At 37.3% G+C, this 16,605-nt stretch overlaps 1 protein-coding gene across 1 annotated transcript in view; it reads right to left on the bottom strand.

Annotated features, from left to right (window-relative positions):
• The window catches only part of LOC103745852 (carboxypeptidase Q-like), a 219,312-nt gene that overhangs the window by 39,106 nt on the left and 163,601 nt on the right, over positions 1-16,605 (bottom strand). Inside the window, exon 2 of the mRNA XM_008847864.3 lies at positions 10,168-10,627. Within this exon, the coding sequence (XP_008846086.1) occupies positions 10,168-10,597 (430 nt within the window). The 5' untranslated portion in view covers positions 10,598-10,627. The remainder of the gene's footprint in view (positions 1-10,167; positions 10,628-16,605) is intronic.

Raw genomic sequence — 16,605 nt, 5'->3', positions numbered from 1 at the left:
ATTCCATTTTCCTGATTTCAACCCAACGAAGTAGACACAACTATTCTCATTTTGTAGAAAATAAAACAGAGCTCTTAAAATGTTAAATAAGTTAATAAATACAGCATTGTCAGTGATTAGATTTGGATTCAGGTCCAAATTCTAAATATTTATACTATAGTATCATAGATGGGGACATAATCAAAGTATATTATAAATTAATATAAACAAATGCATTGAAGCATAAAGCAGGGACAAACCAGAACTCTCACCTTTGGGCAATACAATTCCATGTGATCTTGTTTTCCTAGTTATGCTTTCCTTTGTTTTTCAGTTTTCTACATTTGAAGGTAAATACATTACCTTCATCATCAGGAAGTGGCACTTCTGGAGGCTGTAGGGTGCATATAGTACTCACTCATATGTCATTAGCCACATTTTGTTCAGACCAGGCAAGCCACAAATAAGTGGTTAATAAATGCTCTTAGGGATGAAAATAAAGCATAAATTCAGTCTGAGGATGAATGTGCTTTTCTAAGAACCTTCTCAGCAAACAAGGTACTGGATATTTTGTGGTAATTTCCCTCAAATTAAGTACAGAAAATGCACTTGAAATATAAGGTAATGGAGTAAGACAATACAGCTGGCTGAATTTTTCTTATTCACAAATAATTTGTTCTATCACTAAAAGCCCTATTTGCTTTAAAGTCATTTGGATCACAGCCTGATAACCTAACAGCCTGATATAGATGGTTTGCTAAAGGGATGGTATAAAAGAAAGGAGACTGTTGGTAGACAATGTGGCTAATACTTCCCCATGAAGGTAAGACCAGAAACTATTTTATGAGCAACAGAGTATGGATTGTTATTTGTTTTTTAGATTTCTTAGAATGAAAAAACTAGACCTTTCACTAAACTCATAATTCTCAGGAAATCTAGTATCGTATACCAACTATAGTACTAATAAATAATAGTACAAATAACATAGAAACTTAAGATACTCAGATAATCTTTATGACTTTGTGCTGGTCACATTATTTAGCAGAAAAGATCAAAACTCTCTGCTCCTAGCTTACTTTTATTAAGTGCCAAATGAAATTTGCCTTAGTGTTGCCCCCTTCTTTCTCTGATCTAGTAATAGTTTCTGTACTAACAAATGCATGAGATGGCCTTGGGATTCTTGGAGTCTACCTTTGTGCCTTCAGTCCTGTCATTATCCACTCCTCCTCAACATGAACCTACGTTTCCAGTCATTGAACAAATACAGCTTATATTCTCCCTTGCACATGCCTTTACTCTTCCTGTTTCCTGTCCAATTAATCTGTTTGTGCCTCCATTTATGAGGCCAAATCCAAATTATTGGCACCTTAACATCTGGACTCTCTCAGTCCTTTTCTCCCCACGTATTTAGCATAAAGTTAAGAAGATGGTTTCTGAAAATGTCCTTGTTTATAAATGTGCAATAATTTCCCCAACTCTCACCTAGTCTGGCCCTGTCTTAGGTTTCATCCTATTCAGACATCACCTTCCTTCCACCTGCCATCTATACCATTGCTGTACACAGGTTGAAAATACCTTATACATTTCTTTGTCACTTATGTAGCCATTGTGATGATTGTTAATTTTACTTTTACTTGACTTGGCCACAGGATTCCCAGAGAGCAGGTTAAACATTACTTCTGAGTGTGTTAATGGGGATGTTTATGGAAGAGATTAACATTTGAATTGGTGGACTGAGTAAATCTATAAATATATTTAATATGAGTCTCCAGAACAGTGGCACCATGGTACATGATCAAAGATGAGCTCATGAGCATGCCTGTCTTCACAACCCTGGCAACATATTTGACATCCCTACTATAAAGTAATCTTACTATTTTTTTGAGACAGGGTCTCCCTGTAGCCCCAGCTGTCCTGGAACTCACTATATAGACCAGGCTGGCCTTGAACTCACAAAGATCTGCCTGCCTCTGCCTCCCGAGTGCTGGGGTTAAAGGTGTGCGCCACCACGCCTGGCAATCTAACTATTTTTTTTTAATTTACATTATTCTGATTTTTTCAGTAAGTTGGACATTTCTACATATACCTGTTAGCTTTTGCATTTCCTCTTCTCTAAACTGCCAACTCAGAGACCTTCCCCCATTCCCATAATAGGTTATCAACTTTTCCTCCGGATTTCTATAATTTTATAGTCTATATATTAATTCCTTAACTTTTTTGGAGAGAGCGTCTCACTGTGTAGCCCTGGCACACATAGAGCCCCCAGTGTAGACTAAGGTAGCCTTGAACTCACAGAGATCTATCTGTCTCTGCCTCCTGAGTACTTATTAAAGATGTGCACCATCATGCCAGCCCTTAACAATTTCAGACAGAAATGTCCAGCCATTTTGCTGTCCAACAGCATTCATCATGGCATCTTCACTAAACAAAAGTTGTTTTAGTAACTAATTGTGTGTGTGTGTGTGTGTGTGTGTGTGTGTGTGTGTATTTACATCTGGGGGGGGCACGCACATGCAGACGTACTCGTGTGTGGAGGTCAGAGGAAAGCTCTCAGGAATCTGTTCTCACCTGGCATTTTATGAAATCCAGGGATGGAACTCAGGTTGTCAGGCCTGTGTGCACAGGCCTCTAACTGCTGAGCTATCTCACTGGCCCTGAACAGAAATTCTTAGTTCTGCTATAACCAAATTCAGTAGTGCTTTTGTCTATGGCTTTCATTTCCCGAGTCATGTTTATTTGACAGTGTGAAGGTGTACAGAGCATGCAAGGCAACTTTCTGTAAGAATGCTGAGCCTACAGGAGAAGATTCAGCAGTTGCCTTCTATTCTGTCGGATCCATACTTCTTAACTTTCCAAAAACACAGATTGTGGTGGTCCTATTCTGACAAAATAATCAGGAAGAAAATGAAAAAAGACAAAGGATGTATGTATAAATATCCACCATGAGGTGAAGAAAGAAGACTGTTAGGAAGGCGTGGCCTTAGGCCACAGAGTAGCTCTGTGACTTGGCAAGATGCTGCCATCTGAAAGCAGAATAACATCTCCCCTAAAGACAATCTGTGTCAATCTATATAATAATTAGTGTATAAAAGATAGGTGCTCACCAAGTATAGAATCCACTGCCTGTTCCTCTTCATTTCCACATCTCGCTTGATGCAGAGAAGGCAAATTTTCAAACTCTGACACTGCCTTCAGATCTACCAGTTGATCCTATACCTCCAAATTCAAAGTATCCGTGGAAACAGGGTCTCCAGAGCACTGATGCTCATACTGTGACTAGACAGCAGTCAAAGACTACACTCCCCTCAAACAACCCTGAAAATGCTATTTCCCTGATGAGACCAAAGAGGGAGAAAAGGACAGGCACAAGTAACTAATTATCTGATAGTGCAATCTTGTGGGTAAATTAGGTCTCAACTCAGGAACAAATGGATAGAAAGTACTGGATGTAGAATGTGTTAGGGGGAGGCACATAGGCTATTTGGGGATAGAGAGATACAGAAACTATGAAATAAGATTAAGCTGTTTCTTTCCAGACTTCCTGATCTATGCTGCTTAACTTTCCAGAAAGAATAGATTATAGTGAACACCCTAATCATGACTTGACTGATGTTCATCGATCTTCCTTTTTCCTGCCTGCTGTCACTGAACTACAAATCAAATTCTTGCTGTTTGACTATTTCAGGAATATTTTAAAAACTAGTAAAATCACATAGTCCTAAAGAAAGTTTAAGCATGAATCAGTTTTCAAATACTGAACATTGATCATAAGAATTTAAACGATACTGTGAACAATGAAATCATTTTAAGTATAAGAGCAGCATGAAATCCATATTTCACAGATATTTAAAGTAGTAATATGGAAATAGATTAAAATGAAACAGGAGCCAGGAATATCAGTTAATAGAAATTTATAATATTTGGTATAGCTGATATTAGGTGCTGAACTCTGATATGATGGGGAAGATGGAAAAAAATCAGGGAATATTTAAGGCTCAGTGACCGACTGAATGTTGGGAGTGAGCTAAATGGAAAGGCATTCACTAGACAAATATGTCTTCATACTCTCCTATGGGAGGTATATAGTGAAGACTAGATCAGGGTTCTTCAATATTGGCATTATAGAATGGATAATCATTTTCTGGGAGGAATGGAGAGAGATGTCTTGGGCTTGTGGGATATACAGCAGCGGTCTTAGCCTCTATCCATGAGGGACAAATAACCCTATCATGGCCACTAGAAATGTCTCTAAACATCACCAATTTTACATGAACAAAAATGTTTCATGTTGAGAATCCTGAAGCCAGGATACCTGATTTTAAGAGGCTTATTAAAGAAATTCTTTGATACTGCATGTTCAGGTTACAGGAAAAGCAGAAGGGAGGAAGTTGTCAATATTTCTTTGGGTATGAACAAGCATAGAAAAAGTCTCCATAGAGAAGAGATGCGAGCTGAATTTTTAATTGTGGGCATTACAGACAGAGAACAGAAACATGAAAGCAAGATTCCATTTTAGATACTAGGAGGATTTTGAGGCTCCTAGTTTAGGCGGGTAGGTGGATGGCAATGTCATTAATAAAGATGAGATGCAGGAGAAGCAGAATGCTGAGTTTATGAGGCTGGCAAGACATTCAGTAGTTCTTGGAAATGCAAATAAAAGTATCATCTCTGGTTACACAAAGAATCTGCTCCATTGCATATGTCTGGGAGAATCCAGACCTCATGAATTCTAACCACTGATTGTCATAAAAATCACACTTCTCAATCCCAAAGAGATTCCCTATAGAGTCCCAGTCTCTTTCTCATACAGATAACAATATTAAAGCCTGTGATAATTAAATAACTCGAACAAGATCACACAGTTAGTTAGTACTTAATTCAAAGTGAGAACATTCCTGGGAGAAAGGCTAGATGAAAGAATATCAATACCTCATAGCACCTACAATCTAGACATTGATGTATAAAGACTACCTCGTATGGGAATCTCCTGCACCTGGTCCAGCTAATTCCCCAGTCTCCTCAGAATCTAAAATAGTCCAGTTGCCAGACAACTGTTAATCTGCTTTGAACACCATGGAATGAGGACTGGATTGAAAGTGAATCTTGGAAGACCAAAACAGATTCCAGTGAGTAAAACTCACCCCACCTGGATGTTGAAGGCCCCCACAGCAATCAGTAACTTGGCTTAGTTCTCATTACCAGGCAGACATCCAGGGAAGAGCGAGCCCTACTACAGAATGAGGATTGAGGATAATAAAAGAAATTGGCCCAAAAAGAAGATGAAGAAACCAATATATTCTGCAATCACAGGTCAGGTATCAGCAGCCTCTAAAAAAGATTTGCTTTAGCCAGAGGCTACAAATAGGATTCTTATGAATCAAATAACATTAAAATATTTGTGAGACAAATCCATCTAATGATAAAAAATACAAACTGCGGAGCTGTTCAGGCCTGAGCATAACATTTTACTACTTATATAGCACTGGGAAAACTATGCAGCCAAATGGAGTCTAGTTTTCTCATGTGCAAAAAATTAAACAAGTACAAGAAAAGAAAATCTAGTTTTTTTTAAGGATAGTTGGAGGGTTTTAAAATTGAAGACATAAGTTTGTGCCTAACACAGAAGGCAATGTAACAAAATCCCAACTTGACACTCTAGAACTTGGGCTGTGGGTCTTGCTAGCTGCTTATTGATGCTACCTTAGAGAGACCAAAACTGGACATCACAATGATAGTTCCCAAATGAGATAGCTGGAAGTCTCTCTCCTACTCTCCCAAAAAGTTACTAGAAAAAAATTTAAATGAAATGTCAGGAAAAATATCTGAAATTTCCTAAGAACATACAGAAAATGGAATAATATGTGTGCAAGAAAATCTACTAGCTCATAGACAGAATAGAGATAGTCTATGGCATTTGGACTGTGGTTTGCTTCCTTTTCCCACCCTAAGACTCATGTTATAGAAAGGATCTTACTGCCATTATACTCTGGGTAAGTATAGCCAAGGAAATGGAAGGCACTCCCTCGCCTATACACACATACACAGAGTTCTCAGTCTAGGTGTGTGGTTTAACCCTTAGAAGGCCAGGTAATCAGTGTTTCTCATTCCTTCAACCACATTCCCGTGTTGGGGATCTATTCCAGGCAGGCATGGCCAAGAGGACTGAGACTCCATTTTTTTACCCAGGTTCTCATTAGAGTGGAAACTCTGTCCCAAGTACTTTATAGCCAAAGAAAATGCTGGAACCTGATGGCCTCCATCTCAGTTTGCTCATAGGCAGTGATTCTTTACTGGGACTATAATCCTAGAAGACCAGTCACTGTCATCTTCCCTGTCTAGTACCTGCTGGGGACATCACTCTTAGAGAAACAAATTGCTGTCATTGTCTCTTGCTTCTGTGCAGTACCACAAATTTTCTCCTGGGGGAAGAGGCAATTCCTGTGGATTAAAAGTTCCACAGTTCTTACTGAGGTTAGTGGTTTTATTTTGGAGCAGATCATGAAAATGTCCATGTCAAAAGGTATTGATAAAAAAAAAAGAGAGAGCGATTAGGATGCTGGTTTCTTCATAATGCTGCTGGCAACAAACAAAGTGGCAGAGCATACAGAACCTTAATGGAAAGAAGCCAGGAAGGATTAAAAACAACGGTGGGTATCACAGTAAGCCCTGGGTAGTGAGGCACCCTGTCTCCAGTACATGCACATGCATATAGTTCACAGACAGTAAGAAAAGTATATGTGAGGCTGAGGCTGTATCACAGTGGTGGAGCACTTGCCTAATATGTAAGAGGTCCTGGGTTTGATATTTAGTACAACTCAAAAGGAAAAATTTAAAAAGAAATTGCACACGTCTTATTCGGAAGCAATCATAACAAGACATAAGTCAGACTTGCAAACATTTTTTAAGTTGCACACAGATCTATCAACAAAGAGCAGAAGCTTCAATGGCTCAAGGGGCTTAAGTCCAACCTCTGACCAAACACTAGTTGAAAGATTAACTGCTCTGATCCCAAGAAAAATACTATTAAGCCAGGCTTAATAATTAAAACACATGTGTTCTGCAGTCTGGAAGAACCAAGACTGTACCATCACAGCAATGATTAGAAAGGGAAATCTATGCACTAAGCAAAATTGGGAGAAAAGCATAGATTCTCTAATTTGTAATAAACAGATTCCAATTTTCACAAACATCCCACAATAATGCATAAAACTGTATTTGGCTGAGAAAATCTAAGCATAGCCTTTGAAGAATGATTGGCTTATTTAGAGCCAAGGTGACTCCTTGGGAAATAGGATAAGAAAAAGTTAACAAAATAAAAACAACCTGAAGAGCTTCATACTGTGAAATACACAGACTTTGCATAGTTATTATTGCAAGTCATTATACAAATTAATATTCAATGTAACAACAAACTTCAGCCTTCAATGAATTTACAATTGGAGAAGATCAATACACAGAGTTTCTACAATATATTAGTCAAAATATTTATTTTTCAATTAAAATTATAAGACATAAAAGGAAACTAAAAATTGTGGTCCATGCACAGAATAAAACACACACTAGAAATTGACCAGATAGAGAACATAAAAGATAAACAGTTCAAAGCAGCAACTATATACATGATAAAGGAAATAAAAGCAATACTTAAAGTAATACATAAAGAATTAAAGAAAGGCATGATGACAATGTCTCATCAAATGGAGAGTATCAATAAAGAAATAAAGTGATTTTTAAAAGACAATATGAAAACTCTAGCACTGAAAAAAGACTGTACAGAGGTTGAATAGTAGATTTTCACTAATGGAAGAGAGACTCACTGAAGATGCTGATAGACTGATGGAGGTCATGCAATCTGAAGAACAGAGAGGAAAAAAGAAGGAAAAAACAGTCAGTCTCAGACAGATGTAGCACATCATTAAATAAAACTACATGCTCATAATTATAGCACCAGAGAAGAGAGGAAGAAAAATATCTGTGAGACTAGTAGTCCAAATTTCCCCAAAATTTGATGAGTAATATCAATCTACATATGCAAGAAATTGAAAAAATAATCCCCAAGTAAGATAAAGCAAAGTGATCCATTCCTACCTATGTCAAATGTTGAAAATTAAAAACAAACAGAAAATACTGAAAGCAGTGGGGATAAATAACATATCAAATTCAAGGACATGTACCCCAAATTAACTTCCGACTGACTTCTTATCCAAAACTATGGAATTCTAAAGACAATGGAATGACATTCTCAGAATGCTGAAAATGAAACACTATCAACCAAAAGTCATCTATTCAGTAAAAAAGGTCTTTCAAAATTTAATGCTAAATAAAGAACTAAAGGTGAAAGGGGCTTACAGAATTTGGTACTAGCAGATTGCTTTTTAAAAAACACTAAAAAACACTAAAGGAAATTCTGTGACTAAAATAAATAACAGACAGTGATTTGAACCATTATCCTTGCATAAATAAAATAATTATAAGAGAATAATTATAAGAGAATGACTCTCATCCAAAAAATAGTATAGATTCAATAAAACAGATAAATTGATAAAATATAAATGATTAAAACAGAAACAGAAAATCTGAGTAGACAAGAAGCTGAATTTAATATTAAAATCTTCCCATAATGAAAAGTCCAGGCCCAGCTTATTAGTCCATTCACACAAAATGTCCAGAAAAGGCAAGTCCATGAAGGCATAAAGATTAGCCATTTCCTAGGTCTTACAGAGCAGGAAGGGAAGATTAAAGGGATGCTACTAGCTATGAAGTTTTAGGGAGAGGGTGATAAAATGTTCTACATTTGGATAGTGTTCTATAACCTAAGTGTTCTACAATTTGGTTGAACAACACAGTGAATAGTAAATACATTAAAAACCATTGCACTATAGGTTTTAAATGGATAAATACTTTAGTATATGAATTAAACTTCAATAAAGATTTTTATTTAGCATATTTTATTATTTTTATTTTATGTATATGGGTGTATTGCCTGCATATGTGTAAGTGCACCTTTGTTGTGAAATGCCCACAGAGGTCAGAAGAGGACATTGGATCCCCTGGAACTGGAGTTATGGACAGCTGTTAGCTGCCATGTGAGTACTAGAAATCAAGCCCAGGTCCTCTTCAAGAACATTCAGTGCTCTTAACCACTGAGCCATCTCTTCAGCCCCTCAATAAATATTTTTAAGTAACAATCTATGCTGCTACTGGGTCTGTCTCTTGACATAAGAGAAAGTCAAAAGACTAGAAAGTGCTTTCTCTTCTACAGAAAATTAATCCATGAACATATTTACATCTGACTGGTAGGTGATTGCCTACTGGTTATATATTTCTCATTGAATCATTGAACATATTTACATATTTCATATAATCCATGAACATATTTACATCTGACTGGTAGGTGATAGCCAACTGGTTATATATTTCTCACTGAAGCATTATATTATTTGATCAAGCTTAGATAGAGTACTGATAAGTATAGAGGAAACCTGACTCTTGATAATTCTTGATGTAGATGTCTACGGCTATAAAAATAATAAACTCAAATCAATTCAGTTTCTATACTCAAACTCGTTCATTCTAAAAGTTCTGCACATTGAAACACCTTGGTAACTTTTGTAGCCTACTTACATATATTTTAATCCTCTATATAATAACACCAATTTTATACTAAATTACCATTATTAAGTGATATGGCTGTTATAGGCCAGTAGCTATATAGCCTCCATTTTAAAAGTTACCACATACAATGTTTTCTTTCAGAAAAGAAACAGAAGAAAGGAAGAAGGAAGAAGAAAAAAGTTAATAAGTTAAGAAATCATAAGTAAATGGAATGGAAGATATTATGTTTTCTACAGTAGGAATCATATAGATTGTAATCAATCATGCCAAGTGACATCAGTTGTATAAGAAGAACAGCAGGGGCTAAGGACATATCTCAATTGGTCAAGTGCTTGCTTAGCAAGCACAAAGTCCCGGGTTTGATCCCTAGCATCCTAAATCAGATGTGGTAGCACACTCCATAAGCACTCAAAGGGTGGAGGACAGAGGATCAGAAGTTCAAGCCACATAAGGAACTCAGGACTAGCCTGGGTTACATGAGACTACTGTGTCAAAAACAAAAAGAGAAAATGAAAGAGAGGGGTAAATTAAATTAAAAAGAAGAGTACAGCAAGTTGAAAAGTCAAACAATACCTTCTGGGGGAGTTCCAATGCTGCTGCCAAGACCCAAAATAGCCATCTTGTGAATTCTTGGTGCCAGCATCACAGCAGATTCTTCTCCCCTCTCCCAGTGGGGTACTTTGACTGGTTCCAGGTGGACATTTTCCAGTCCATCTTGCTTCAGGTTTTGGTACATAATTTGGATGGCTTTCTCCAGGTTCTTGGACCCACTTAGTCTGGGTCCAACAGTATCAACCAGAAGTTCTAACCTCTCATAGGACCGGTTCTGGGATTTACCATAAACAGCAAGGTTGATAATTGCTTTAGCAACATCTTCATAGCTGGTTATTTCTTCTTTTATATCTTGAAAAGTTCTCTGAGTGATGCCATTCTTGTATATAGATTTCCCAGAGCCCAGGGATAAAATGTGAAAACCAACAAATATAAAGACAAGGAACTTCATTTTTCCTGTTGTTTTTCTTCCTAAGATAATCTATGTAAATAAGAAAACATGTTTTAGGAGAAAAAAAACTGTACAGACATCTGTCCATAACCCAGTGACTACTTTTCAAGCAGCATTCCTCTTCCTTTTCCAGCCATTGTCCACCCTCCCCATCATATTCAAGCAATATAACACCTAGGAATAGACAAGCAAAAAGCAGTGATTGGCCTTACTAATAGGATATCATGTATTAAATGTATAGAACCATGTGTTACGCAGGAATCATATGAGTAAAACATTAAAATATGGAGAGGAAGAAGCAATGGTCACAGTGTACTTGCTACACATCCCTCTACAGGGTCATGATCCAAATGGGTGTACACACTCCCTCAACATGATGGGCTCTTCTTCACTAGAAAAACTTGACCTCTGAAGCCCTCTCAGTTGTCATCTTTTCTTAGTGCTTTCCCCAACCCCCTTTCCAATAAATATAATTGATTTTTCATATTCAGGAAAAGAGTATTTTGTTTTTTATGTTCAATGATATTTATTGAATTGGGTATACACTAGGAACTGTATAAAAGCAGTTAGAAGCAGAGAGTTTAAAAAAGACAGGAGTTTGTTAATTTTTAATTATGTGCTATGCATCATAATAATAATGAAAACAATAATTACAATACAAATAATACATTTATGAAGTGATTGCTATGTATCAGACATTGTTCTAAGTACACTGTTCTGATTAACATATTTAATCTTCATAACAATCCAAATGGAGGAGGTAGTCTCTTATTGCCTTTAGTTTTACAAATGAGGAACAGGGACAACAGCATAGAAAGATTAAGAGACATGTGGAAAGACTGTCTTATCCCCAGACAAATGTACTTTTTTTCACTATGTGCTAAATATGAATCCTTATATTTACAGACAAGTATGCCAGTCACCACTCATCGAAGAAGTTTCTTTCGCAACAGACAGATTATGACAGAGTTCCACAACTGGCCACACAGAAATTGAGTGTCTGTAAAATGCCTGAACCTAAGTGACACATCTACAATGGAACCTCTACACCTAAGGCTTATGGAACATAGTGAAACAAAGGGCAGAGAGAAAACTAATGCATCTCTCAACTCTCATTAACGAAGCTCCCTTAAACAACTGAGGGCAATGAACTCAAAGGGCCACAAACGGCCCAAGAATAGAGAATAAGAGTCTGCAAAGTTTGAGTCCTTGGACAGGACTCATATATTTAACTTCAACCACTCAGGGCTCAGGGACTATTGCAGAAGAGGGGGCAGAAAGATTGTAAGAGCCAGGGGAGGAGGTATATGACCATATGGAAACAGTCTTACAGGTTCCTGGTACCTTGCACATACGAACTTTCAGCAATGGTGACAGCATGCACGAAACCCATGAAAACTCAAGCAGACAAAAACCCAGCATAGAACTGTGAAAATGGGCATCTTAGCTGAAGAACTGTTGGGTAGCTGATTACTACTGGCTGAGGAAGAGTTGCTCTTCTTAAAGGGAGTTACTCTAGATAGGCTGATTAGACCCCAGTGGATGAAGAACATTTGGGGACACTAACTTGACTCACTAGGCCTTAACATAAATGACAGAATGCATGAAACCCAGTGCAGGGGTTGGGGGGACTATGGGTGGGTGCCAATGGAGAAGGGGTATAAAAATGATTAAGATGTTGTATACAAAATACACAAAAAAATCAATTTAAAAATATACAAAAAAGAAACTTTAAGGGTCTGGGAAGATGACACAGCAGTTAAAGGCACTGACTACCCTTGAAGAGGACCTGGGTTTGATTCTCAGCACCCACACGACGGCTGAAAACCATCTGTAACTCTAGTCCTAGGGGAATCAAATGCCTTCTTCTGACCTTTGCAGGCATTGCACAACACGGGTGCACTTACACACATGCAGGAAATACACTCATATACATAAAAATAATAAATATTTTTAAAAATGAAACTTGGGGACACACAAAGGCTTTCTAGCTCTAGGATCTGTGCTGAAGAGTGTTATTCAAATTAGAGTTACAGATCAACACAGGCCTATAATAGATGATACAGATATTGAGAATAAGTATATCCACGGCTACCCACTATAGGAGTCAATAGTCTTCATGTGGTTATTTTAATTTAATTAGCACAGACTGAACATTTCTATCATGGCAGGAAGTTTGGATAACTTTGGGTTAGACACCTTTTTAATTGCTCATCTGCTGTGACTTTATTGCTCCTCCAAAACACATATCAAAAATTCACTGCCATCCTGACAATATTGAGAAATGAGACTTTTAAATATTTTATTTATTATTTTTAATTTTTACATGTATGAGCATATTACTTGCATGTATGTAAGTGCACCCTTGTGCAATGCTTGTGGAGGTCAGAAGAGGGCATTGACTCTTCTGGAACTGAAGTTATAGATGGTTGCTAGCTACCATGTGAGAGCTGGAAACTGAATCCAAATCCGCTACAAGAGTAGCTAGTCCTCTTAACCACTGAGCCATATTTCTAGGCTGGGAAATGAGTCTTATACGAGATGTTTAGGTCCTGAAAGCTCCACCCCCATGAATGAAATAATGCCATTATCACAGGAGAAGGCTCCTTATCAAGAGAATGGGCTCATAACCTCTTGTCTCTCTCTTTCATATCCTCTCTTGTCCTTCTGACATGTGATACCTTCCAATATGTTATGACGCAATAAGAAAGCTCCTTCATCATATACTTTCCAGTTTCCAAAAGAGCGGGCCTATACATTACTGCTTATTACTAATTACTCACTCTGTGGCATCATGTTGTAGAAGTACAAAATCAACAAACACATCTTACAAATCTCACAAAAATAATATTTCTCTTTTAATTCATTTCACTCTTCTAATTCATTATCATATTTTGCAAAAAAATCAGTCTATAAAAACATTCAAAAATCTAAAAAATTCCTCCCAAGATAATTTCAGAAACACAAGCTACTTCAAAGATAAAATTTCAAATGCAGGAGCTGGAGAGATGGCTCAGTGGTTAAAAGCACTGACTGCTCTTGCAGAGGACCTGGGTTCAATTCCCAGCACCCACATGGCAGCTACAAACTGTCCTTAACTCCAGTTCCAGGGGAATCCAAAGCCCTCTTCTGTCCTCTGCGGCACTGCACAACACGGGTGCACTCATATGCACACAATATACTTGTACACATAAAATAAAAATAACAAAATATTTTTAAAATTTCAAGTGCAGCTGACATACATGATCTTTAAAAAATGGTATCAATCAGGCATAGTGGCATACGCCTTAATCCCAGCCCTTGGAAGGCAGAGGCAGGCAGATCTCTGTGAGATTGAGGCCAGCCTGGTCTACATAGTAAGTTCCAGGCCAGTTCCAGGGAGACTCTGTCTCAGAAAATAAACAAAAAATGGCACCAACAATCCCTTCTTTCCTCCTTCCCTCCTAGAGCACAGTGATGTTTCCCTCCCTCCCCGTCTGTGTTTTTCTATGTCTTTGTCCCTCTTTCTCTGTTTTTCCCTTATACACACATATTTCTAATTTTGTATATATGCTAGTCCATTTTGATGTTTGTAGGTGTAAAACACACAACTAATTTGATGTTAAAAATGCTAAGTATGAAAAAAATTATTTCAGATATATTGGATTAGGTAAAATATCTGATTAAAATCACTTATTTATCATTACTTTTTAATAGTTTTTAGATAAGCAAAAATTACATATTTATCTTTATATTAGAAAATAATGCTGTAGTTGCACTGAATTGCACACTGCTCTTCAAGTTCCCAGCTGTTTTCACAGCTCAAGATTGATATTTACATTCACTCTCTTACACTTCAAGGCCCTTTTCCCTGCCCTACTGCCATTCTCCTGGAAAATACCCCCATTCATATTTTAATTAGAATGCTTTAAAAATAACCTCCTGTGGAACCTTACCCAACCAAACCAGAGTTACTTGCAACATCTGTGATTCCACTATAACCAATTTTACCAGCTTTTCTGTTTATAAATTTGCTCCATACTAAAGTCAAGTAAAATAAATGATTCATCACCGTACCCTTGATTGCTAGACCTTATGTAGGCACTTGGTACCTTTTCATTTGAGGAATAAATGAGCCTTCAGTCTCTCTAGGGCTTAACGTCCTTAGGGCATGAGAGTTGTGGCCTTGCCTCCTTCACAAAGAGACTGAAGGAATAAAAACTTGCTATCAAGTGTTAAGTATTATAAATATTTATGAAAACTACGCACTGTTCCTGCTTTTCTTTTTTATTACTATTCACATATATAGGTTTTTGCTTTCTATAATCACAATATGGCTATTTGTTTTTAAAAGTTAAATTTTGTTAAGCACTCAAAATATTTCTCCAGACTACAATTAGTTTTTAGACAGAATCTCACTATGTAGTCCAGGCTGACCTTAAACACTCCATCCTCTGATCATCAGACATCTGAATGCTGGGATTACAGGTGTGCACCACCATACTTGGTTTATGATTTATTACTGAAAGTAGATTTTACCATTGTTGTATTGGTCCAAAAATAGAAAGCTATCTATTCATTAACAGCAATCATAAGTATCATCTCATCAAAAAGTTCTCTTTATTTTATTTCTTTTTTTTATGTGTATGAGTGTATTGCCTACATGTGTCTAAGTGTACCCATGTTGCACAATGCCTAAGGAGGTCAGAAGAGGATGTTGAATTCCCCTGGAACTGGAGTTACTGACAGTTGTTAGCTGCCATGTGGGTACTGGAAATTGAACAAGCACTGGGAGTCGTGCAAACACTATTTCACGATACATTTCTAGTAATGGATTACAGTACATAATGACAGTGGAGACAGTGGATGCTTAGAAACTCTCCAATACATAGAAAACTTTGTTTTGTAGGAAGTTAATCAGGAGCTACATTGTAATTCCCAGGTAATAGATAGCCAGCAATTGTAATCAACAGACACAGACATTTTGGAAGATTACAAATTGCTTTGCTGTTGGTTTTCAGTTTTCAATTATGATAAATTAAGTGGATATATGTATATCTTTGTGTGGGTATGTGAATGTGGGTGCAGGTACCCTCAGAGGACAGAGGGTTTGGATTTCCCTTTAGCTGGAGTTACAGGTGGTTATGAGCCACCTTACACGGGTGCTGAGAACTGAACTCTGGTCCTCTAGGAAAGCAGTAAGTACTCTTTTTTTTCCACTTTTTTGGAAACAGGGCCTCCCTGTAGCTCCAGGTGTCCTGGAACTTTCTATGTAGACCATGCTGGCCTTGATCTCACAGAGATCCACCTACCTGTGCTTCCCAAGTGCTAGAATTAAGACATGTACCACCATGTCCATCTCTAGCAGCAAGCACTCTTAACCACTGAGCCTTCTCCAGCCCCACAAATTGTTTTTTTCTGGGGAGAATTTTTGCATTTGAAGGACTTAATGATTCTCATATATCAGAAACTCAATGAGAGACACCCAAATGCAGTCTGAGAAGCAAGTAAATGTGCCCAAGCAAACTCACACATGGAATGGCTGGAAACACAGAGAACAACAGAGCTTATGAAAACCTACAGAGAAAACAATGTACTGGAGATGGTCTCAAGAAACAGCAGGTGGCTCAGCAAGCTGAAAAGGGGAATGATGTCCTCCTAGAGGGGACTCCAGAACATTACCCTGACATCACAATCCAGATATGTCCAGAATATAGCAGTGTCCAAGTATATCTTGTTTACCTCCCTGTGCATGCATGTCATTTTCATTAGCATGAAAATAACATGCCATTCTGATAATACTCAGTTCTTCTGCATTATCAGGTAAATTAATTTTGACACTAAAGAATGGCATTATTACTTTAAAACAGGAAATAAAATGCATAAAACCAATTAAGTACATAAGAAAGTATTTACTGTACTAACACTGGACAGTTAAAACCTGCTATTTGACTCAAAGCCTAACTTTCTCTGGAACATAATTTGAAAACTACTACAGAATCTTTCTATTAATAATAATAATAATTATT

Source organism: Nannospalax galili, unplaced genomic scaffold, assembly GCF_000622305.1.
Source record: "Nannospalax galili isolate Female #2095 unplaced genomic scaffold, S.galili_v1.0 scaffold183, whole genome shotgun sequence".
Lineage (NCBI taxonomy): Eukaryota > Metazoa > Chordata > Mammalia > Rodentia > Spalacidae > Nannospalax > Nannospalax galili.
The sequence above is the reverse complement of the archived record's forward strand: the minus strand, read 5'-3'. Positions and strand labels throughout refer to the sequence as shown.